General features: G+C 32.5%; 1 protein-coding gene across 3 annotated transcripts; it reads right to left on the reverse strand.

Annotated features, from left to right (window-relative positions):
* Positions 1-19: 19 nt before the first annotated feature.
* LOC145916235 (uncharacterized) lies at positions 20-25,176 on the reverse strand. Of its 3 annotated transcripts, none has more exons than XM_083002788.1 (29): positions 25,023-25,176; positions 24,356-24,669; positions 24,051-24,130; positions 23,144-23,344; positions 21,947-22,108; positions 19,705-19,863; positions 17,153-17,314; positions 16,302-16,463; positions 15,043-15,195; positions 14,381-14,533; positions 13,327-13,488; positions 10,099-10,260; positions 9,257-9,409; positions 7,997-8,158; positions 6,632-6,793; positions 5,294-5,455; positions 5,130-5,235; positions 3,363-4,954; positions 3,150-3,269; positions 2,740-2,916; positions 2,513-2,668; positions 2,349-2,459; positions 2,160-2,257; positions 1,917-2,099; positions 1,608-1,860; positions 1,517-1,547; positions 1,272-1,376; positions 1,188-1,220; positions 20-995 (listed from the first exon to the last, which is right to left on the reverse strand). In XM_083002788.1, the coding sequence occupies exons 2-29, from the start codon at positions 24,654-24,656 to the stop codon at positions 961-963; spliced, it is 5,496 nt and encodes a 1,831-aa protein (XP_082858914.1). In that variant the 5' UTR covers positions 24,657-24,669; positions 25,023-25,176; the 3' UTR covers positions 20-960. The 3 variants fall into 3 exon arrangements, with proteins under 3 accessions (XP_082858914.1, XP_082858912.1, XP_082858911.1); XM_083002786.1 differs by having other exon boundaries at positions 20-992; positions 3,108-3,269; XM_083002785.1 differs by having other exon boundaries at positions 3,108-3,269.
* Between the last annotated feature and the right edge of the window lie 166 nt (positions 25,177-25,342).

Consider the following 25,342-nt stretch of genomic DNA (forward strand, 5'->3'; position numbering starts at 1 on the left):
GTAGTGCGTGCGTTGCGGCCGGCAGTAGTAAAAAGGTTGTGCACCCCTGGTCTATAGTCTATTAGTAACCAGGAGTCAGACACACGGCAGTGTTTTATTTTGCACTACGTTACCAGAACGGTGAGTGCAAATTTGTTGACTCGCCTCCATGATACTTGAACGCGCAAATTAACCTTCTGATTTATAATCTGTTCAATTTATTAAATTAATTGCAAATATGGGTAATTCCTTAATTGTGTCTCTTTATCATCAAGGCTATTACATTTACAAAATTTTAACAACAAATACATAATACTGCAATGCATCAAAAAAACAATGTGAAAAATCAACGAAACAGTATATGAGCTTTAGGCAAGAACATCCAAAAAATCACAGTTAAAATATGTTGCAAATAAACTATATGACATTACAAAATCTTGCATAATTTAGTAATTAATATTAACATTTGAAACAAATAGATTTTCGCAAAACTTGCAACACAAACATTACATACACAATAAATTCAGATATATACACAGTAACAAACAATATAAAAAACGGGATACTAAAACAATATTAAAAATCAATCCATTATAGTTGGGATAGCTTGGAAAACAAACCTTTCATTCCAAAAATATATACAAAGCAACAAATAAGGTACAAAGGAACCAAGACACAACAAAATAATAATAAACAAGTGCAACATAATCTTCGTGAAATTTTAGCAAAGCGTTTTGTACATTGTCACAGATTATCAGTTCATGCAGAATTGGCATTGAAGGCACCAGTCACCCCAAACCTTACTGGGGGAATGAGTTTTCATAGTTTGACCAGACTTTTTAGAAAAAAAGTGATCGTAGTTGCAATTCACGTTACGACAAATATACAACAGCTGAGCACAAGGTCTACATAGCATGGTTATTCTGTTTTGTCATGCGAGAGCATGCAATCTTCTTCACTAAACATGTTTTACTGTAAAAGTTACTCAGCATCTGGTCTTGATGAGGGTCCAGCTTCTGAAAAACATTTTGTTTATTGTAAAGCCACTTTAAACAAATTTCAAGGACTAAAGTATTTTTAAAGTAAATGATTTAGAAAAGCGACAGTGATTAAAAGGGTCAATCCATTTTGCCAACTAAAGTTTATTTAATTTAAGCAAGAAATAGTTATGTGGGATGCATAAAATTACCCCATTTTAAGTCACTTACCTGATGAGGATTCCATGATTGGCGTAAGTGCTTCTGTAAAACATGTCAAATTATTTGATGTTATAATGAAACATATTCTCCAACCTTTCTGTGCACTTGATGCTTCTTTATGAATGCTGGTTCTCTTATTGATGTCATTCTCAGCAAAATTGAATGTTGAATTATTGATAACACCAGAAATTGAGTTTTCTATATGTTTAAAAGTCACTTTGGTTTTTAAAAATAATAAAAAACGGTGGTGATATATTAAGTAAAAAATATGGAGACAATACACAGAAAAATGTTCAAACACACAAGTAATTTTTTTAAACCTCCAATGACATCCTTACTAGTTTTCGAGGTTTCCTTTATCCCGACACCCTACAAACACAAATAATTTGTTAAAATAATCCTGAGTTTTTGCAAATTAAATTTACATACATCTTCTGGAAATGGATTTTCATAAAATTGCTTATTATAAACCTCCCTCCTCTTCCATGCAATTTTGATTTTGAATTTAAATTCTTCTTCAAGTTTTTGGTTGGGATTAGACCCTTTTATATCTTCCACAAGCAAGTAATTCTCTTCATTGTAAGGTAAGTTAAATATGTTTTTCACTAATTGGGCACTTGTTATGCACTTTGCATGTAATGGACACTTCGGGATTGATAGCTTGACATGCTTATATGATGCTCTAAATTAACAGCTAAATAAATAAGAAGCATGCAATTTATCAGAAAGCATCGTTACCTGATTTCCACTGAACCAACGTTAACACTATTTTGGCTTTCAGAATTAGACTGTGCCATTTCAACAGAATCACTTAATGCAAACACCAACACTCTTGTTCTTGGATTTACTTTTAAGTAGTTGTTTTTCAACCAGACATTCACAAACATGGTTTTCTTTTTAAAAGATCCAAATCCAACAAAACTTTACAAAAATGCACAATGTAAGTAAAGCCAAACACAAAAGCCAAAAAATTATTGATACTTCGTGAAATGTGACACAGAAAACTGGTAACTTCTTTGTCTCTGATGAAATTCAGTTGTAATTACTTTCCACTCTAAGCCATCAATACTTTGTTGAATCTAACGCAGACGAGCATGTAAGACACCATAAAAATACAAGTTTTAATATAGCAATGCTAAATATAAAGCCTTCTACAGTTAAAACAGATACCGTAATCTCTTTTGGGCTCTTGGAAAAGTAGCATGTGGGCAAAGTGACCAAAACTTTTTCTTTAAACTCAACATGACTTGGTTGGCACTTTAACATTGGTGTAAATTGCATCTGCAATTAAATTTCTTACACAATTGCATGAAATGCAGTAAAAAGATTTTTACCTTTTCAGTTTTCTTTCCATAATAGGCTGTCAGTTTAATTAATGTGGGTTGTTCCAAGCAGCCATCAGGAAATTTAACGGTGCATCCAAGAATGGAAAGTGTATCTCCTGTTGGTTTAACAATCCTGGAAATGTGTTTTACAATTGCATAATCATCCTTAAAGTAAAAAGAAATATAATTTAAACTGCTTGAGTTGAAACGAAATAAACATGCACAGCAATGTGTACCCGTTCTTTTAATTTACTGATTTGTTCATCAATAATTACTTTCCCAACAGCTGACAGTTTCCATGTGTTTGATGCAAGACCAACTTGTTCATAGTTTTCAATGTTATACAGGCAATCAGCTACACACTTTGCTCCATCATCACCAATATCATTGTGTGCAAGATTAATACAGTTCATCTAAATTCAAAAACTACAATTTTACTTCTATTATATAAGTTTAACTGAAAACCACAAAAGTATTTAACATGTTTGCATTGTCTTATGCAAGCTCATACAACACTTATAAATAACATAAAAAAGCCCCAAATTTACTTTAGATACGTGCCCAATGGCTTTTATTATGAACATAAAATCTTTTCTAAATTTACCAAATAAAATCTTTTCGTAACTGCTGAAGAAATGAAACGGGCCCCTTTTGATGTTAAGCCACAACCCTCTAGTTCAAGGGTGTCAAACATATTCATGCAGGGGGCTAAAACTTTTGCACCACTGTCACCCATGTTGTTGCCATTGAGATTCAATTTCCTCACCTAAAAATACACAAACCATTACTCTCACACAACAATTTTTTATGTAATTACAGAAAATAAACATAATTTTGGACTAAATGTCGAAACACTTACCTGGTTAGCTCTATACTGCAGCACATAGGCCAGATTCTCCAGGTCAGATTGAGAAAGTGATGAGTCACTGAGATCTAACACACCGGGAAGTGATGAGGAAAGAGATGTTGTGATTCCCGCAACATTTGCTTCATGGGCCCAGCAACAAACTTCCTTTATAGTTTCTTTGTTTGGTTCTTTGAGGCATGATTGAAAAAGTTTGGTAAGTAGCAACTTTTTTGCATGAAAATCTTTAAAATTAAATCTGAAAGTGGTTGATTCCAAACACTGAATGTCACCCAACAATTTTTCATTACAAAATCCAAAGCACAGTCTGGTGAAGTAATTCCATCTACCAGTTGTGAGTTTTGTGTATTTTTTTTCAAACTCATCTAAAGGCATGATCAGCATCAGATACAAAGCAGCAAAAAACTTTTGCCAGATATCATGTGAGAAATGCCAAACTTGAAGTGAATCAAAATCCTCATGCTCCCCAAAGAACTTGTCAACTGTGCCTTTATTAAGTTTGGCATGTCCCAAATCATCCAAGGAAAAGTATTTCTTTTCATTTTCAATCCCTGTCCAGGCAAGTTCTGCCAAGTTGTACAGCATGATGGCTGTATCTTCATCAGAATGGAGTTGCAAATTCTGGACTAAAATTGCAGCAAGCATTGGTGAAAGCAAAATATTTTTAACATTACTGCCATAATGCATTGAGCAGTAAAGCAACAAAATGTTGTTGTATGGTACTTGCCAGCATCCTAACAAGGAAGGGTTTTGTTTTAAAATCCCCCATATTGACTCGTATCTTGCCCCACATATTTGCTGTTCAAGTTCTTCTTGTGAACTGGGAAGCAAACCCACTAATTCAACAACAAATCTTGATTGGTGTAACTGTAAAAGTTTTTGGAATGGATCAGGTGTTATTGCAAAAATCTTTCTGGAAATTGGAAGTAACTTTCCTTCCAACAAATGACTTAGATAAACTTCTGGTTTGTTCTTCGAATCCAATAAAGGAATGGATTCAACTTCCTTTTTTAGAAGATCAACTGCTTTTCCAACTCCATCAAAAACAACAAGAACACCCGGATCAGTTTTGATTACTCCAAGTATGTCTGCTTTTTCTTCGGGTGTGTATGTTTGGTCAGGCAACAATGTACAAAGAAGAAACTGAAGAAATGTCACCTCCACATCAAAATCAATTTTGCTGACATCAGCATAAAAGAAAAAGGACACATTTTCAAACAAGTTATGTGTGGTCAATGTTTTTATTAAAGCTGTTTTTCCAATTCCTTGTTGGCCAACAATAAAAATCATATTTCCATGGTTTTGTGCACGTTCTTCAGTTTTGGCTTGGTTAAACATAAACTTGTTGAATATAGATTTGTTTAGTGCTTTCCTCTTTGCTTTTACATACATCTTGGTAGGAGGGATGGTATCATACTTTGTTTCTCTTTTATGAGAAAATGGAAACTTAAACAAATTTGCATGCATGTTGTGAATCAAGGAAACTTCGGCTGGTGTTATGGGACATTTTAATAAAAGTGAAAGTGATGACTGCTCCTGGGCAATTTGTAGAATCTTTCTTTCCAACAAAGACTTTAGTTGATCACCTAATATTTTTCAAAATCAATTATGTGTTTAAGTCTTCGTATACTAAGTCAAAAAGACATCAACTTCGCAAACAGTTGACAGTTGACTGTTTACATGTATTTGCATCGCAGTTGCAAAATGTGAAATAACAATGATACTTTACTTTTTTAAAAGTGACAAAACAATTTTCCTTACAGTGTTTTTGATGTTGTGTGGGTATGGATTTCGATGGGGTGTTTTCACATATCAAAATGTCTGAATGCTGTTGTTTATTGGAAAGACCATGTTCCTTCGACAAAACCTTCAAAAATATAAAAGGTTTACAAACGTTCGAATAAACTTTCCATGTAAGTGCCCACAGTTCCCGGCAACATTGCCACTTTGTCTGATAGTTCATTAACAGCTTGAATAGTTAGATTGCATCCTTTCAGCTCCAATTCATCAATGTTGTGGATGCAATGTGCCAGTGCATGTCCACCCAAATTTCCAATATTGTTGTGGGAGAGGTTGAGTTTCTTCAGCTGATGGCAAAAAAATCTTTGCAATTATCAAATTAGGTTATTTGATACAAATTAAAAAACAATCCCGTTTTACAAAAATGTCCAACCAAAGTATGGAAGTTGGAACAAAAAAATAAACATGCTAGCAATACAAAATTAAATGGAAGCACAAAATAGAATAAGAATTCTATGACACCCATAATGGCCCATTTCAGTAGTGGGATTCAACAAGTTTTAATGACCTAAATGAATCTGTTGTTAACAACCGAATGTGATGACCTTTGATTTACTTTGAGCACTGTATTCCCGCGGTTAATATATGGTATACTGCGAGTGAGATAAATGGTACTAAAACATTTGTATCCCACCACTTGCCCATGTCATCAATCAGCAGTGATTAAAATGTGAGAGAACTAAAATAATGACATAAAAATGTTTTTATAGTTTTTGACAATAAATCTTTTTAAACAGTCTACTCATTACAAAGTTAGTCCTACATACCGATAAAATATCATAAAAAGATTATGCAAACCTTCTAAAAAGAAAACTGTTTTGGCCCAAGTTATAATGGGTCAGTTTGGAGATGAAATGAAAGCCTTTTTTCAAAAAAAACACTGAATCCATGACATAAAACGTACTATAAACATTAGTATGGAAAATATTCAAAATTGTGGACTCATGAAATGCTACTGCAATGTCAAAAACCTACAAGTTAAAATTTTATGTTACAGTCACTGCTTTCATAAAAGCAAACAATATAATAGGCTCTTTGCTATACCCCATACTATCAAATCTAATCCAAAACTAACAAAATATTTCAAAGGCATGATAGTTGCAGAACATTCGAAGAAAATTGGTGCATGACAAGCATACCCCTGATATATAAACAAACTTTGAGAAAAACAACTTGCAAGAAAAAAGATATGTGAATTTTTTGTTAAAGTTATAAAAAATTAGCAAGAAACTTGATAAAGTGTAGACTCTAATTTAATCATGTATTCAATTCCAGCATTCCTATTGGTTGGATCTTCAACAAAGATATTACAAATAAAATCTTGTACCTATCAAAAAAGGTTAATGGCTTCAAAATAATACAAATATAAACTTGGTTAACGGAAGTAAACACAAGCATAGTCTGCCAATAAATGCAAAAACATTTAGATTATATTACAATTATAACATAAACAGCTATCTTACAGGTTCTGGCAACATTGCAATTCTGTGTGATAAAGAATCAAGAGTACGGTGAGATAAGTTGCATCCTTCCACTTCCAATTCTTCAATGTTGTGGATGCAGTTTGCCAGTTCACATCCACCCTCATCTCCAATATTGTTGTGCGAAAGGTTGAGTTTCTTCAGCTGAAGGTAAAAAAAACATTGCAATTATTACATTAAGTTATTTGATACAATTAAAAAAATTACAGTTTTACAAACACACAAAAATGTGCAACTGAAGTAGAAAAGTAGAAAAAAAAACATGCTTGCAATACAAAATATAACGAAAGTATGAAATATAATTAAAACTAGTTGGTTCTTAGAATCTAGTAATCTACATGGACCGGTTGTTATCAACCAAATGTGTAGAGATATGTTTCACTGCGTGCACTGTATTCCGCAGTTACTATATGGCATGCTGCTAAAGAGACTGGATGCTAAAATATTTGAATCCCACCACCCATTTCATCAACCAGCAGTGATTAAAATGTGGGAAAACTGAAAAAATTTTTTTATAGTGTTTTGACAATCTATTAATTACAAAGTTAGTCTTAGAAATTGGACAAAAAACTAAATCCTAAAAAGGTCAAGCAATGATCCTAAAAAGAAAAGTGTTGTGGCCCAAGTTATTATGGGTCAGTGTGGAAATGTGATAAGACCTTTTTTCATAAAATCCACTGGAACCATAACATAGAACATACTTTACCCATTACTATAGACAATATTCAAAATTGTGGAATCATGAAATCCTACTGCCATGTCAATAACCTTTAAGTTAAAATTTGATGTTACAGTCATTGCTTACATAAAAGCAAACAATATAATAGGTTCTTTGCTATACCCCATACTATCGAATCTATTCTAATTCAAAATTTTAACTTGTAGGTTTTTAACATCTCAGTCCCCATTCTATCAAATCCAATCCAAAACTACCAAAATAATTCGAAGGCATGATAGTTGCAGCACATCTGAAGCAAAGGAAAAAAATTAGTGCATGAGAAGCATGAGGTTGGCCACACATAATATATAAACAAACTTCGAGGTATTCAGCAAAAAAACTTGCAAGAAAAAAGATAAGTGATTTTTTAAAGTTATGAGGAATTAGCAAGAAATTTTATAAAGTGTAGACTCTAATTAAATCATGCATTCAATTCCAGCAATCCTATTAGTTGGATTCCTAACAAAGAAATTGGAAAAAACAATTTTGTATCTATAAGAAGGTAAAAGACTTTGAAATGATACAAACATAAACTCAGTTAACAGAAGGACACACAAGCAGCAAAGTATGCAAATAAATCCAAGAACATTTAGATTATATTACATTTATAACACAAACAGGGATCTTACAGGTTCTGGCAACATTGCAATTCTGTGTGATAGATAATGAAGAGTACGGTGAGTTAAGTTGCATCCTTCCACTTCCAATTCTTCAATGTTGTTGATGCAATTTGCCAGTTCATGTCCACCCAGATCACCAATATAGTTGTGGGAGAGGTTGAGTTTCTTCAGCTGAACGCAAAAAAAAACATTGCAATCATTACATTAGGTTATTTGATACAATTAAAAATATTACAGTTTCACAAACACACAAAAATGTGCAACCAAAATATAAAAGTAGGAACAAAAAATATAAATGCTCGCAATACAAAATATAATCAAAGTGCAAAATATATTGAAAACTAGTTGGTTCTTAGTATTTAGTAATCTACATGGACCGGTTGTTAGCAACCAAATGTGCACAGACCTATGTTTCACTGCGAGCACTGTATTCTGCAGTTAATATATGACATGCTGCTAGTGAGAGAACAGATGCTATAATATTTGCATCCCATCACTGGCCCATTTTATCAATCAGCAGTGATTAAAAAGTGGGGGAAACTAAAGTAATAACAAAAAAACTTGTTTTTAGTGTTTTAGAAATGACCCTTTTGAACAATCTACTCATTACAAAGTTGGTCTTACATATTGGACAAAATATAATTAAATCCTAAAAAGAAAACTGTTGTGTCCCAAGTTATTATGGGTCAGTGTGGAAATGTAATAAAGGTCCTTTTTCATAAAATCCACTGAAACCATAACATAGAACATGCTTAACCCATTAGTATAGACAATATTCAAAATTGTGGAATCATGAAATCCTACTGCTATGTCAAAAACCTGCAAGTTAAAATTTGATGTTACAGTCACTGCTTTCGTAACAGCCAACAATATAATGGGCTCTTTGGTATACCCCACACTAGGGGAAAATGATGCATGAGAAGCATAAGGTTGGCCACCCCTGATATATAAACAAACTTTGAAGTTGTTGGGAAAAAAAAACTTGCAAGAAAAAATGTATGAGAATTTTTTAAGTTATCAGTAATAAAAAGAAATTTGATAGAGTGTAGACTGTAATTAAATCATGTATTCAATTCCAGCATTCCTTTTGGTTGAATCATCAACAAAGAAATTAAAAAGAAAATTTTGTATCTATCAAAAAAGTAAATAGCTTTAAAATGATACAAATATAAACTTAGTTAACAGAAGTAAACACAAGCAGCATAGTCTGACAATAAATGCAAGAACATTTAGATTATATTACAAACACAACACAAACAGTGATCTTACAGGATTTGCAAATCTGTGTGATAGATAATGAGGAGTTCGGTGAGTTAAGTTGCATCCTTCCACTTCCAATTCTTTAATGTTGTGGATGCAATTTCCCAGCGCAAAACCACCCATATATCCAATATTGTTCTGGGAGAGGTTGAGTTTCTTCAGCTGGAAGTAAAAAACATCGCAATTATCTCATTAGATTATTTGATACAATAAAAAATCCAGTTTCACAAACACACAAAAATGTGCAACCAAAGTATGAAAGTTAGAAGAAAAATATAAACATTACAAATACAAAATAAAATGAAAGTACGAAATACAATAAAACTAAAATAATGACAATAAACCTTTCAAACAATCTACTCATTACAAAGTTAGTCATCCATATTGGACAAAAAAATTAAATCCTAAAAAGATCATGTGAAGATCTTAAAAAGAAAAATGTTGTGGCCCAAGTTATTGTGGGTCAGTGTGGAGATGTGATTAAGCTTTTTCATAAAATCCACTGAAACCATTTTATAGAACATACTATAGCCATTAGTATAGATAGTATTAAAAACTGTGGAGTTATGAAATCCTACCATCTTCACATTCACATATTATATGTTTTTTCTAAATAACTGATTCAAAAAGTGACCAGAATATTCTGTTGCACACAAAAGGATGCCATGAACTAGAAAAGGTTAAAAAACACTGCTAAAAATAAAATTTTGTATCCATCAAAAAAGTAAATGGCTTTGAAATAATACAAATATAAACGTAGTTAACAGAAGTAAACACAAGCAGCATAGTCTGCCAATAAATGCAAGAACATTTAGATTATATTACAATCATAACACAAACAGTGATCTTACAGGTTTTGGCAAAATTGCAATTCTGTGTGATAGAGAATAAAGAGTAAGGAGAGTTAAGTTGCATCCTTCCACTTCCAATTCTTCAATGTTGTGGATGCACCTTGCCAGCGCAAAACCACCCCTATATCCAATATTGTTGTGGGAGAGGTTGAGTTTCTTCAGCTGGAAGTAAAAAACATTGCAATTATCTCATTAGATTATTTGATACAATAAAAAAATCCAGTTTCACAAACACACAAAAATGTGCAACCAAAGCATGAAAGTTAGAATAAAAAAAAAAAAACATTACAAATACAAAATAAAATGAAAGTACGAAATACAATAAAACTAAAATAATGACAATAAACCTTTCAAACAATCTACTCATTACAAAGTTAGTCATGCATATTGGACAAAAAAATTAAATCCTAAAAAGATCATGTGAAGATCTTAAAAAGAAAATTGTTGTGGCCCAAGTTATTGTGGGTGTGGAGATGTGATGAAGAACTTTTTTCATAAAATCCACTGAAACCATTTCATAGAACATATTATAGCCATTAGTATAGATTGTATTAAAAACTGTGGAGTTATGAAATCCTACCATCTTTACATTCACATATTATATGTTTTTTCTAAATAACTGATTCAAAAAGTGACCAGAATATTCTGTTGCACACAAAAGGATGCCATGAACTAGAAAAGGTTAAAAAACACTGCTGAACAGAAAATGAAAAAATAATCGGGAAATGCCAACTAGGTAGTCATTTGCATTAAAATAATTCTAGTCAAAATAAAATAAGAAAAATATGCATTGAATGTTCTTTTGGGGCTCAAGCCTGTTCCGCATTACAAAAACATTGTGCAACAGTTGTGCATTTCTGCAACAATACATACAAAGTGAAACCTACCTATGGCATTTTGCATCGTTACAGACAACACACTATAACCCAGAGATGCATTCTAATGAAATATCACTTGTAGCTAGAATTGGGATTACTGAAATTTTCAAATCTAATCTAAAATAAAAAGGGATGAGAGTTGTGACACATCTGAAAAAAAAACAATGGTGTATGAGAAGCATACGGTTGGCCAGCCCTGATATATAAATAAACTTAGAGGTTGTCAGCATGAAAATCTTGGAACAAAAAAGTTGTGAATTGTGGCCCAAGTTATATTAGGTCAGTGTGGAGATGTAATACTTTTTTTTAACATAAAACGTACTACAATAACCATCAGTATAGAAAATATTCAAAATTGTGGAATCAAGAAATCCTACTGCAAGTCTGATGTTACAGCTAAGTTGATGTCAAAAAAGTTAAAGTTTGATATTGCAGTCACTGCTTTCATCAACGCTAGAAAAGGTTAAAAAACACTGCTGAACAGAAAATGTAAAATTCTTTGTATTTTCCAGATACGTTGAGCCCAGACAAAACAAAGAATTTAAATAGTTTGTAAAATGCCAACTAGGTAATCATTTATAACAAAATAATTTTACTCATGAGAAAATTTGAATAGAATTTTTGGGCCTTTGTCTATTACCCACTGCAAAAATATTTTATAACTGTGGTTCAATTTTCTAGTAATATATACCAGGGTTAGCCAACATATGGCATATTGTATCAGTACAAGACACACTTTACCCCGTAGATAATAAAAAACATGCCTCGTCATGACAAAAAATTAAATTCACTGATTTCCAGAAGAAAATTATAAAATAAATACATATTACTTATAGCTAGAACTGGGAATCCTGAAATTTTTTTCAAATCTTATCTAAACCTTAAATTCAAAGGCATGATAGTTGTGACACATATGAAAAGTGGGGAAATAAAATCCTAATGCGATGTCCAAAATTTACAAGTTAAATTTGATGTTACAGTCACTGCTTTCATAACAGCCAACAATATAAGCACAACAAAGCAGAATAAATTGAATTATTAAGGATAATAAAAGATATGTAATTACTACAGGGTGGTTGATGCAATTACTGCAAACCAAATGACTTCAATATGATAGCTGTGATGAACAAGTAAAACCTGCACAATGGGGCGATTCTGCCTTGTCATGCAAAAGCTTAAAACACTACTTGGCTACTATAAGGGTAATAAGTCTTTTAATTCTGTTCTTAAACTTGGCATCACTGTGGTTTTATCAAAAAACCACTCGACAAAAACTTAACCAGTTTCGCTATGATCAGATTGCTTGGCAGTTGTAGTGTAATGGTTGTCCAATTAAATGGAGTGAGTTGTGTCACAATGAGAATTCGGGAAACAAACAGGGCCAAACTGATCATTACACATTTTGACAGTGATTCAACTTTATGTTGTTGGTATTGAAGAGGACAAATATTTTTTAATGTAATGTCGAGAAGAGGTTTGTTAAACAACCAATAACATATTTCGAAGTTGGCCATACAGTCACAGCAACCATTCTCACATAAACATTTGTATTTTTTCTAAATAAACGATTAAAAGAGAGACCAAAATATTATGTTGCACACAAAAGGATGTCATCATCTAGAAAACGTTAAAAACACTGCTGAACAGAAAATGAAAAATTCCTTGTATTTTCCAGATACGTTGAGCCCAGACAAAACAAAACAGTTAGATAGTTTGTAAAATGCCAACTAGGTAATAATTTGTAATTAAATAATTTTACTCTTGAGAAACATTTGAATTAAATTGAATTTTTTGGGGGGGCTCTGGCCTATTACCCACTGCAAAAAATTTTAGACTGTGGTTTAATTTTCTAACAATATATACCAGGGTTAGCCAACCTATGGCATATTGTAGCACTATAAGCAACACACTATACCCCTAAGATAATAAAAAACATGCCTCGCCATGACAAAAATATAAATTCACTGATTTTCAGAAAAAATTTTTGGGAATCCTGAAATTTTTTTCAATATAATAGTGTATGAGCAGCATAAGGTTGGTCATCCCTGATACACAAATAAAGTTGGGGGTTGTCAGCACAAAACCTTGCAACAAAAATTGTTATGTGAATTCTTCATTAAAGCTATTAAGAATAAGAACAGAAATTGATAGAATGTGGACTTTCATTAAATCATGTATTCAATTCCAGCATTCCTATTGGTTGGATTCCTAAGAAAGAAACTGGAAGCAAATTTTGTGTCTTTAAGCTAAAAGGCTTGACTTAGTTAACAGAAGTAAACACAATCAGCATAGTCTGCCAAAAAAGAACATTTAGATTATATTACAATCACAACACAAACAGTGATCTTACAGGTTTTGGCAACATTGCAATTCCATGCAATAGATAACTAAGTGCATGGCCAGTTAGATTGCAACCTTCCACTTCCAATTCTTCAATGTTGCGGATCCACCTTGCCAGTTCGTATCCCACCTCATCTCCAATAGTGTTGTGGGAGAGGTTGAGCTTTTTCAGCTAAAAGCAAAATTCATTACAATGATAGGTGGTGTGATACAATTAAACTCAATTTTGAAAAAATATTCACAAACACACAAAACTGTGCAACCATAGTATCAAAGTTAAAAAAAATTAGAACACTTTAGCACCCCAATAATTTTTTTTTGTAAACCAATAGCAGTCAATAAAATGTGACAAATCACAACCAATTATTTATACAAACCTGCTGCAGCAAAATTTTACATTGTATATTTTGTTTAACATGCATTGAAAAGTATAATGGAGATATTTAGTTAAATCTTTTGTGACATTATGATGATTTTGCCATAATAAAATGCAAAAAAAGTTGGGAGTGAATTAAGGAGAGTGAGGGAATGTAAAATTTAGTTTTTTTTTATAGAATTGCAAAAAGTAAGTTATTAGTGAAGAGTGTATACAGTGTGTTTGTTAACCCTGAACAATGAATCATAACAGTTATTTCTGTGCAAATTTTGCCTCACTTCTTTGCATTGTTCAGTTATGATGAGACATTCAACAACTGGAACCCTCACAGGAGTGCAAAACACATAAATTTTACATAATGAAAAGAAGTTGACATAGATCTATTATTATCAATTTTGCTTCACAATTGTTCTTGCATGATAATAATAATTTTAAAAGTAATCTGGCATGCTTGGGAGGTAAGCTAGTGGTGATGAAAATGCTGTAGGGGGAAAAGATTTAAAAATATTGTAAGTTTGAAATAAACCAGCAGTTTGATGTCAGACAACTTAATCAAAAACAAGAATCATGGGTAATTTTTGTTTTGTTTTTCAGGTTAATTAATTAGACTTCGTTCTTCACTGGATTCAATGTAAGAGCTGTAAGGATTCAATGCCACATTATGCTTCATAAAAAGGATAATCCTTACTGGTTTTGGTAATCGAAAAATCTTTTTACACATCTCCGTAACATCCTTCACAGTTAGTCCACGGTAACTTAAATCAACTTCCTTAGTACGGTTAGAAAAGTTGCTCAATGCTGCTGTTGAATTTATAACTTTGTTGCTGGATGATTTTGGCATCTGAAAAAACGGACACACATAATATTATATTGGAATGCCCAGTGTAACCAGCCCCTGTTTTGTCAAAACTTTTTTGTAGCAATATGATTTCGCTTATTCCTTTATAAAATAAATTTTGGATTTTTTCTGTAAAATATAAAGTAATGTTTTGGTTTAAAAGCACAAACTAAACAAACAAGCTTGAACAACAAATAAGATTATTGACTACTTGGGGGATGAACTATTGTAGCTGTGTCAAAGTGAAAGTAGTGTATTTCTGAATTCAAAATCTGCAAAAACTTGTTTTTACAAGGTGAACAACACCATATGGTGATTTTCAAAAGGTATGCACAGAAAATTCGGTTTGATGATAGGCAAGGTTTAGTGTAGGTTAGAATCATTGTTTGAACTGTATAAATGTGTTCATTTTTTTGTTTATTGTCACAGAAATAATGAAAATCAACTTTGAAAAAAAAAGAAACCAGAACATTTAGATTATATTACAATCATAACACAAACAGTGATCTCACAGGTTTTGGCAAAATTGCAATTCTGTGTGATAGAGAACCAAGAGTACGGTGGGTTAAGTTGCATCCTTCCACTTCCAATTCTTCAATGTTGTGGATGCACTTTTCCAGTTCAAGTCCACCCCTATCTCCAATATTGAGGTTGAGTTTCCTCCGCTGGAAGTAAAAAACATTGCAATTATCTCATTAGATTATTTGATACAATAAAAAAATCCAGTTTCACAAACACACAAAAATGTGCAACCAAAGCATGAAAGTTAGAAGAAAAAAATAAACATAACAAATACAAAATATAATGAAAGTACGAAATACAATAAAACTAAAATAATGACAATAAACCTTTCAAACAATCTACTCATTACAAAGTTAGTCACGCATATTGGACAAAAAAATTAAATCCTAAAAAGATCATGTGAAGATCTTAAAAAGAAAATTGTTGTGGCCCAAGTTATTGTGGGTCAGTGTGGAGATGTGATGAAAAACTTTTTTCATAAAATCCACTGAAACCATTTCATAGAACATACTATAGCCATTAGTATAGATTGTATATAAAACTGTGGAGTAATGAAATCCTACCATCTTCACATTCACATACATAGGCATCGATTTTTTAACGTTTTGTAAAATATTGAGGGTGACATTTCCAGGTTTTAGAAACATGCAAAAAACATTTCAATTTGTTTCACTCGGTCTATTGCAGATTAAGTAATTATGAAATAACAAAGAAATCTATTACACAACAATGCCGATTCTTACAATTATGCTACAACAACGGCTAACAAGACACTTGTGTTTGTCAATTGTCATGATTGTGACAGTGATAATACAGGTCGTTTGAAACTAGCTTAACGCATAGTATAATATATGTGTTTTTTTGGGCAATAATTTTTAATTTAAACGAAATCCAGGGGTGACAATGCATACATTGCATACATTGTCACCCCTGTTTGTTCATGAGGGGTGACATGTCACCCCAGTCACCCCTAAATCGACGCCTATGTTCACATATTATATGTTTTTTGTAAATAACTGATTCAAAAAGTGACCAGAATATTCTGTTGCACACAAAAGGATGTCATGAACTAGAAAAGGTTAAAAAATACTGCTAAAAATAAAATTTTGCATCTATCAAAAAAGTAAATGGCTTAAAGTAATGCAAATATAAACTTAGTTAACAGAAGTAAACACAAGCAGCATAGTCTGCCAATAAATGCAAGAACATTTGGATTATATCACAATCATAACACAAACAGTGATCTTACAGGTTTTGGCAAAATTGCAATTCTGTGTGATAGAGAATCAACAGTACGGTGGGTTAAGTTGCATCCTTCCACTTCCAATTCTTCAATGTTGTGGATGCAATTTGCCAGCACAAAACCATCCATATCTCCAATATTGTTCTGGGAGAGGTTGAGTTTCTTCAGCTGGAAGTAAAAAACATTGCAATTATCTCATTAGAATTTTTGATACAATAAAAAAATCCAGTTTCACAAACACACAAAAATGTGCAACCAAAGTATGAAAGTTAGAAGAAAAAAATAAACATTACAAATACAAAATAAAATGAAAGTACGAAATACAATAAAACTAAAATAATGACAATAAACCTTTCAAACAATCTACTCATTACAAAGTTAGTCATGCATATTGGACAAAAAAATTAAATCCTAAAAAGATCATGTAAAGATCTCAAAAAGAAAATTGTTGTGGCCCAAGTTATTGTGGGTGTGGAGATGTGATAAAGAACTTTTTTCATAAAATCCACTGAAACCATTTCATAGAACATATTATAGCCATTAGTATAGATTGTATTAAAAACTGTGGAGTTATGAAATCCTACCATCTTCACATTCACATATTATATGTTTTTTCTAAATAACTGATTCAAAAAGTGACCAGAATATTCTGTTGCACACAAAAGGATGCCATGAACTAGAAAAGGTTAAAAAACACTGCTAAAAATAAAATTTTGTATCCATCAAAAAAGTAAATGGCTTTGAAATAATACAAATATAAACTTAGTTAACAGAAGTAAACACAAGCAGCATAGTCTGCCAATAAATGCAAGAACATTTAGACTATATTACAATCATAACACAAACAGTGATCTTACAGGTTTTGACAACTTTGCAATTCTGTGTGATAGAGAATAAAGAGTAAGGAGAGTTAAGTTGCATCCTTCCACTTCCAATTCTTCAATGTTGTGGATGCACCTTGCCAGCGCAAAACCACCCCAATATCCAATATTGTTGTGGGAGAGGTTGAGTTTCTTCAGCTGGAAGTACAAAACATTGCAATTATCTCATTAGATTATTTGATACAATAAAAAAATCCAGTTTCACAAACACACAAAAATGTGCAACCAAAGTACGAAAGTTAGAAGAAAAAAATAAACATTACAAATACAAAATAAAATGAAAGTACGAAATACAATAAAACTAAAATAATGACAATAAACCTTTCAAACAATCTACTCATTACAAAGTTAGTCATGCATATTGGACAAAAAAATTAAATCCTAAAAAGATCATGTGAAGATCTTAAAAAGAAAATTGTTGTGGCCCAAGTTATTGTGGGTGTGGAGATGTGATAAAGAACTTTTTTCATAAAATCCACTGAAACCATTTCATAGAACATATTATAGCCATTAGTATAGATTGTATTAAAAACTGTGGAGTTATGAAATCCTACCATCTTCACATTCACATATTATATGTTTGTTCTAAATAACTGATTCAAAAAGTGACCAGAATATTCTGTTGCACACAAAAGGATGCCATGAACTAGAAAAGGTTGAAAAACACTGCTGAACAGAAAATGAAAAAATAATCGGGAAATGCCAACTAGGTAGTCATTTGCATTAAAATAATTCTAGTCAAAATAAAATAAGAAAAATATGCATTGAATGTTCTTTTGGGGCTCAAGCCTGTTCCGCATTACAAAAACATTGTGCAACAGTTGTGCATTTCTGCAACAATACATACAAAGTGAAACCAACCTATGGCATTTTGCATCGTTACAGACAACACACTAAAACCCAGAGATGCATTCTAATGAAATATCACTTGTAGCTAGAATTGGGATTACTGAAATTTTCAAATCTAATCTAAAATAAAAAAGGGATGAGAGTTGTGACACATCTGAAAAAAAAACAATGGTGCATGAGAAGCATACGGTCGGCCACCCCTGATATATAAATAAACTTAGAGGTTGTCAGCATGAAAACCTTGTAATAAAACAGTTGTGAATTGTGGCCCAAGTTATATTAGGTCAGTATGGAGATGTAATCCTTTTTTTTTTCAAAAAATCCACTGAAACCATAACATAAAACGTACTACAATAACCATCAGTATAGAAAATATTCAAAATTGTGGAAACAAGAAATCCTACTGCAAGTTTGATGTTACAGCCAAGTTGATGTCAAAAACCTAAAGTTAAAGTTTGATATTGCAGTCACTGCTTTCATCAACGCCAGAAAAGGTTAAAAAACACTGCTGAACAGAAAATGTAAAATTCTTTGTATTTTCCAGATACGTTGAGCCCAGAAAAAACAAAGAATTTAAATAGTTTGTAAAATGCCAACTCGGTAATCATTTGTAACAAAATAATTTTAAATTTGAATTGAATATTCTTTTTGGGCCTTTGCCTATTACCCACTGCGAAAATATTTTGTAACTGTGGTTCAATTTTCTAGTAATATATACCAGGGTTAGCCAACATATGGCATATTGTATCACTACAAGCAGGGGCGTATCCAGAAATTTTTAAAGGGGGTGTCCAATTTTTTTTTAGGGAATTCCCCGATTTTCAGGTATAAACTAAGTGTAAACTATTGTGGGCGAGAATCGCAAAATACGAGGGACGGTGTTCGCGCCAATTGTCACAAAAACGGTGGCTTTCTGGCTTGCGCAATTGTGTAACGCTATGGAAAGTTTAACAACTAAACTAATTGACTTTCACGCAAGTAAACCGCTTGTCATTACAACATGGCCACTGAAAAACGACGTTTCGTCCTTGAACTGACGAAAAATGACACTTGTTTCGTAACAATGCAACATGTTTGGTAACAATGCCAAGTGTTCGGTAACAATACTCCCTGTTTGGAAACAATGGCGAATGCAACACGATGCGGTTTTTAGGTCAACGTCAAAGAAAATTTTTGGTTTTCACGCGGATTTTGACAAAAAAATACAGTGGCGTTTGTTTAGTTATCAAAAAAGACCAAAATATTTCACAAAGTTGGGGGTCCGGACCCATCGGACCCCCTGGATACGCCCATGACTACAAGCAACACACTATACCCCGTAGATAATAAAAAACATGCCTCGTCATGACAAAAAATTAAATTCACTGATTTCCAGAAGAAAATTATAAAATAAATACATGTCACTTATAGCTAGAACTGGCAATCCTGAAATTTTTTTCAAATCTTTTCTAAACTTAAAATTTAAAGCCATGATAGTTGTGGCACATCTGAAAAGTGGGGAAATAATAGTGTATGAGAAGCATAAGGTTGGTCACCCCTGATATATAGACAAACTTTGAGCTTGTCAGCACAAAACCTTGCAACAAAAAAAGTTATGTGAATTCTTTAAAAGGCTTTGAAATAATACATGCATGAACATTTAGAATATAATACAATTAAAATACAAACAGTGATCTTACAGGTTTTGGCAACTTTGCAATTTCATTTAACAGACCAGCAACACCAAAGCCTAGGCCGCATCCTTCCATATCCAACTCTTCAATGTTGTGTATGCACCTTGCCAGTATATCTACACCACAAAGTCCAATATCGTTGTGCGAGAGGTTGAGCTTTTTCAGCTAAAACCAAAAATATGTTACAATTATTACATAAGATTTTTCAAATTAAAATGTCGAAGAACTAAAAAATAACATAAAAAACAAGTATACATAGTGTTTAGACGATGAACATTTTAAAGAATCTACTCAATACACCGTTAGTCCATCCATATTGGACAAAACAATCAAATCCGAAAAGATTATGCAAAAATCCTAAAAAGAAAACTGTTGTGGCGCAAGTTATAATGGATCAGTGTGGTGATAAAATGAAGAACTTTTGTCAGAAAATTCACTGAACCCATAACATAAAATGTACTATAACCATTAGTACAGACAATATTTAAAATTATGGAATCATGAAATCCTACTGCGATGTCCAAAATTTACAAGTTAAATTTGATGTTACAGTCACTGCTTTCATAACAGCCAACAATATAAGCACAACAAAGCAGAATAAATTCAATTATCAAGGATGGTAAAAGATATGTAATTAATACAGGGTGGTTGATGTAATTCCTGCGAACCAAATGACTTCAATATGATAGCTGTGATGAACAAGTAAAACCTGCACAGTGGGGCGATTCTGCCTTGTCGTGCAAAAGCTTAAAACACTACTTGGCTACTGTAAGGGTAATAAGTAATTCAATCTTGTTCATAAACTTGGCATCACTGTGGTTTTATCAGAAAACCACTCGACAAAAACTTAACCAGTTTCACTATGATCAGATTGCTTGGCAGTTGTAGTGTAATGGTTGTCCAATTAAATGGAGTTAGTTTAGTCACAATGAGAATCCGTTGAAACAAACAGGGCCAAACTGATCATTACACATTTTGACAGTGATTCAACTTTATGTTGTTGGTATTGAAGAGGACAAATATTTTTTAATGTAATGTCGAGAAGAGGTTTGTTAAACAACCAATAACATATTTCGAAGTTGGCCATACAGTTACAGCAACCATTCTCACATAAAGATATGTATTTTTTCTAAATAAACGATTAAAAGAGAGACCAAAATATTATGTTGCACACAAAAGGGTGTCATGAACCAGAAAAGGTTAAAAACACTGCTGAACAGATAATTAAAATTTCCTTGTATTTTCCAGATACAATGAGCCCAGAAAAAACAACAAAGATAAATAGTTTGTAAAATGCCAACTAGGTAATCATTTATAACAAAATAATTTTATTCAACATTTGAATTGAATGTTCTTTTTGGACTCTTGCCTATTATCCACTGCAAAAATTTTTGGGACTATGGTTTAATTTTCTAACAATATATGCCAGGGTTAGCCAACCTATGGCATATTGTATCACTATAAGCAACACACTATACCCCTTAGATCAGTGGTTCTCAAACTGTGGTACGCGTACCCCTAGAGCTTTTCAAGTGGTACGCGATTTAGTCTACTCTATACAATTTGCCGCACTTTGCAGAAGCCAAAACCGCTGCAAATACATGATGTAGGTTTTTTTATTGTGTATTTGTGACGCAATAGTATCAACGTGAAATTGTTGCACTGTTGAAGTAATTCTGACATCGTGTATACAACTGTGAAACAATTTCACGTTGATACTATTGCGTCACAAATACACAATAAAGAAAACCGACATCATGTATTTGCAGCGGTTTTGGCTTCTGCAAAGTGCGGCAAATTGTATAGAGTACACTGATTTTCACAAAAAAAATTATAAAATAAATTTAAATCACTTATAGCTAGAACTGGGAATTCTTATTTTTTTTTCAATATAATAGTGTATGAGCAGCATAAGGTTGGTCATCCCTGATACACAAATAAAGTTGGGGTTGTCAGCACAAAACCTTGCAACAAAAAATGTTACGTGAATTCTTCATTAAAGCTATTAGGATAAGAACAGAAATCGATGGAATGTGGATTTTCATTAAATTATGTATTAAATTTCAGCATTCCTATTGGTTGAATTCCTAAGAAAGAAACTGGAAGAAAATTTTGTACCTGTAAACTAAAAGGCTTTGAAATAATACATGTTTGAACTTAGTCACTAGAAGTAAACACAAGCAGCATAGTCTGCAAATAAAGAACATTTAGATTATAATACAATCACACCACAAAACAGTGAACTTACAGGTTTTGGCAAATTTGCAATTCCATGTGATAGATAAAAAAGAACAAAGTGTTTTAGGTTGCATCTTTCCAGCTCCAATTCTTCAATGTTGTGGATGCACCCTGTCAGTGCATATAAACCCCCATATTCAATATTGTTGTGGGAGAGGTTGAGCTTTTTTAGCTGAAAGTAAAAGTTCATTATAATGAAAGGCGGTGTGATACAATTAAACTCAAATTTCACAAACACAAAAAACTGAACAACCCAAGTATCAAAGTTAAAACAATTTGTACAACATACAAAATATAATGACATGGCATATGGCACCCAATTATTTTTTTCTTTAAACCAGCAGTCAAAAAAAGTGACAAATCACCACTAATTATTTATACACCTCTCCTATATCCAAATTTTATGTTATAGATTTTGTATAACATGCATTAAAAAGTATACTATAAATATTCAGTTGTTGCGACAGTATGATGATTTTGCCATCATAATTATAAAGTAATAAGAATAAACCACTACACTAGGAAAAATAACAGAAAATAATGTGTTTTGTGCATAATTAGTGGCGGGTGAATTGAGGAACGCAGAGAAATGTAAAAACCAATTTTTTTTTTGGCAGAATTGTAAAAAATAAGTTCTTAGAGAAGAGTGTAAACAGTGTGTTTGTTAGCCCCGAACACTTAATCATAGCGGTTAGATTTTGCCTCACTTCTTTGTGTAAACAGTGTGTTTGGAATTTTGCTTCACTTCTTTGCGTTGTTCAGTTATGATGAGACATAAATTGAACAACTGGAACTCTCACAGGAGTGCAAAATACATAAATGTTACTCAATGAAAAAGGGTTGTTCATAGCCAAGAAAGATCTATTATTATCAATCTTGCTGTACAGTTGTCCTTGCACGATAATAATAATTTCAAAGGTAGTCGAGAATGCTTGGAAGGTAAACTAGTGGCGATGTAAAGGCCGTGTGGTAGGAAAAAGATTTAAAAATATTGTAAGTAAGAAATAAACCAACTGTTGGATGTCAGACAATTTGGTCAAAAATAAGAAACTGAGGTATTTTTTTTTGTTTTTTAGGTTGACTAATTAGACTTCATCATTCACTGGATTCAATGTAAGAGAGCTGTAAAAATTTAATGACACCTGCATGGAGGTTTTTCTGCACTTGAAAATAAACATCACGCTTTATAAAAACAGATAATTCTCACTGGTTTTGGTAATCCCAAAATCTTTTCACACAGCTCTGTAACATCCTTCACAGTTAGTCCACAGTTACTTAAATCAACTTCCTCAGTAAGGTTAGAAAAGTTGCTCAATGCTGTTTTTGAATTTATAACTTTGTTGCTGGATGATTTTGGCTTCTGAAATGCCTGGGGTAACAAGGCCCCTGTCTCATCCAAAAATCTTTTCTGTAGCAACAAAATTATTTCTCTTAATCTTTCATAAAATAAATTTTGGATTTCTATCTATAATATAGTGACTATTTAGGAGATAAACTATTGTAGCTGTGTCAAAGTGAAAGTAGTAATATATTCCCAATGCAAAATCTGCAAAAAATTTTTGTTTACAAGGTGAAAACCACACCATTTGAGAAAAAATTTTGACAATGGTGCTTCTTAGTAGGGATGCATCGAAAATTTGGCTTGCCGAATTTTTTTTGGACAAAACTATGATTTTTACAATTCAGTTTTGGCTGAACATTTCAGCAAAATTATGCCAAAACTGAAAATGTTACAGCATGCATTGCTGATATGCAAGGTTTAGTATAGGTTAGAATCATTGTTTAAACTGTATAAATGTGTTTGATTTATTTGTTTATTGTCACAGAAATGATGAAAGTCAACTTTGCAGTTGGTATAACATTCGGGGTTATTCTTTAAGTGCCGAAAGAAGAGTGGATGATAGGAGTACATTCCATCCAGTATATACATGTTTTGTTAATGGATGCCAAAGTTTTTTCAGCTGAATTTACATGGCATAAAAAATTGCATTTTCGGTGCATCACTACTTTTCACCGTAAATGCCTAAAAAAGTGAAATAAATCAGCAAAATTTATTTTTTTAATACTTCTAGGACATTATAAATGTTTGTCATCTTCAAATATAGCTTCTTTACCTTTTCGTAAAAGTATCCTTTTGACTTGGCATCCTTTTGATTTGAAATTGGCCTTTGTTTACTAAAATCTTTAGATAGCCCTAAAAATTTTCCAAATTAAACTTTTTCCAAGGAGTTATAATGTAACTACTAATATATGGCAAAGCGTTTTTGATGGTTTATGAAATGAATTCTCTGGGATAGGAACTCACTAAGAAGACTGGTTTATTTACACCTAAAAGTGCCAAACCAAAAGAATTCAGTTCGTAGACATAAGACTGATACAGCACATTTAATGTTTTAATAGTCTATATAATAAGTAATACATTTTTTTTCCGCAATTGGTTTGAAACTGGTTTTCTCCACTTTGATAAATGGTTTCCTTGAAAGGGTGGTTGGTCCATCTGTGAAAGTCTTTTCAGGAAAACGCCTGTTAATGTAAACATTATACACTGGTTCCAATGTAAGAGATTCCTTAAAATGCTGGGTATGTTCCTCTATGTCTGGTTGTGATGAAGTTTCCTTAAATCTCCTCTTTAAATTATCTTTAGATGCAAAATCAACAGAATGAGGTGTGGGACGAACAATTTTACTAGTTGTTGTAGTTTGTTGATCAGAATCATCCATTTTTCATATTAACCTGCAAAAATAAATATTTAAAAGTTGTAACACCATCTAGTTTGTAATGGTTACTATTATTAAGGATGCACCAAAAGTTTGGTTTGCCGAATTTATACATGTTTTGTTTAAATTTATTGTGTTTAGGGATACCAAAATTAGTTTCTGTATATTTGGCCGAATTATTCCGAATATTCGGTGTTGGCGGAATGTAAAAATAGCTGTTTCAGTGCATCACTTATCATTGTGTTTATATCCACACCAAACACTTGGGAACTTGGCCTAAACATGAAGAAATAGAAGCTGACAACACCAAAAACAATCTTATGAAATAAAAAACTGCGATTTCAGATTTGTTGGTAGATTCAGTCTAACCTGAGTTATTCATGTCCGAGTTTAAACGAAAGTTCACACAGACCCACATTAACAATAATGTATAGAACTCTGGGTTTGAGTGAACAAAAAACTTGCTGTACCCGCTTTCAAGGACATTTTCTGTTCCTGCGCAGCTTCGGCCTTCATGAACGAATACACCCACTGAACCATAACTTGCAACCTAGCAACTTGCCCTTCTGGAATCTTTTTTTATGTTTTTTATGTGGGTGGAATGCAGTTCTGACGTTTGTCGCGATTGCATCATCAATATTAGTTGTTACTTTATGCGATTAATGGAACTCGGTCAAAATAACAAAACG

This window comes from Ascidia mentula, chromosome 1 (genome assembly GCF_947561715.1).
Source record: "Ascidia mentula chromosome 1, kaAscMent1.1, whole genome shotgun sequence".
Taxonomy (NCBI): Eukaryota; Metazoa; Chordata; class Ascidiacea; order Phlebobranchia; family Ascidiidae; genus Ascidia; species Ascidia mentula.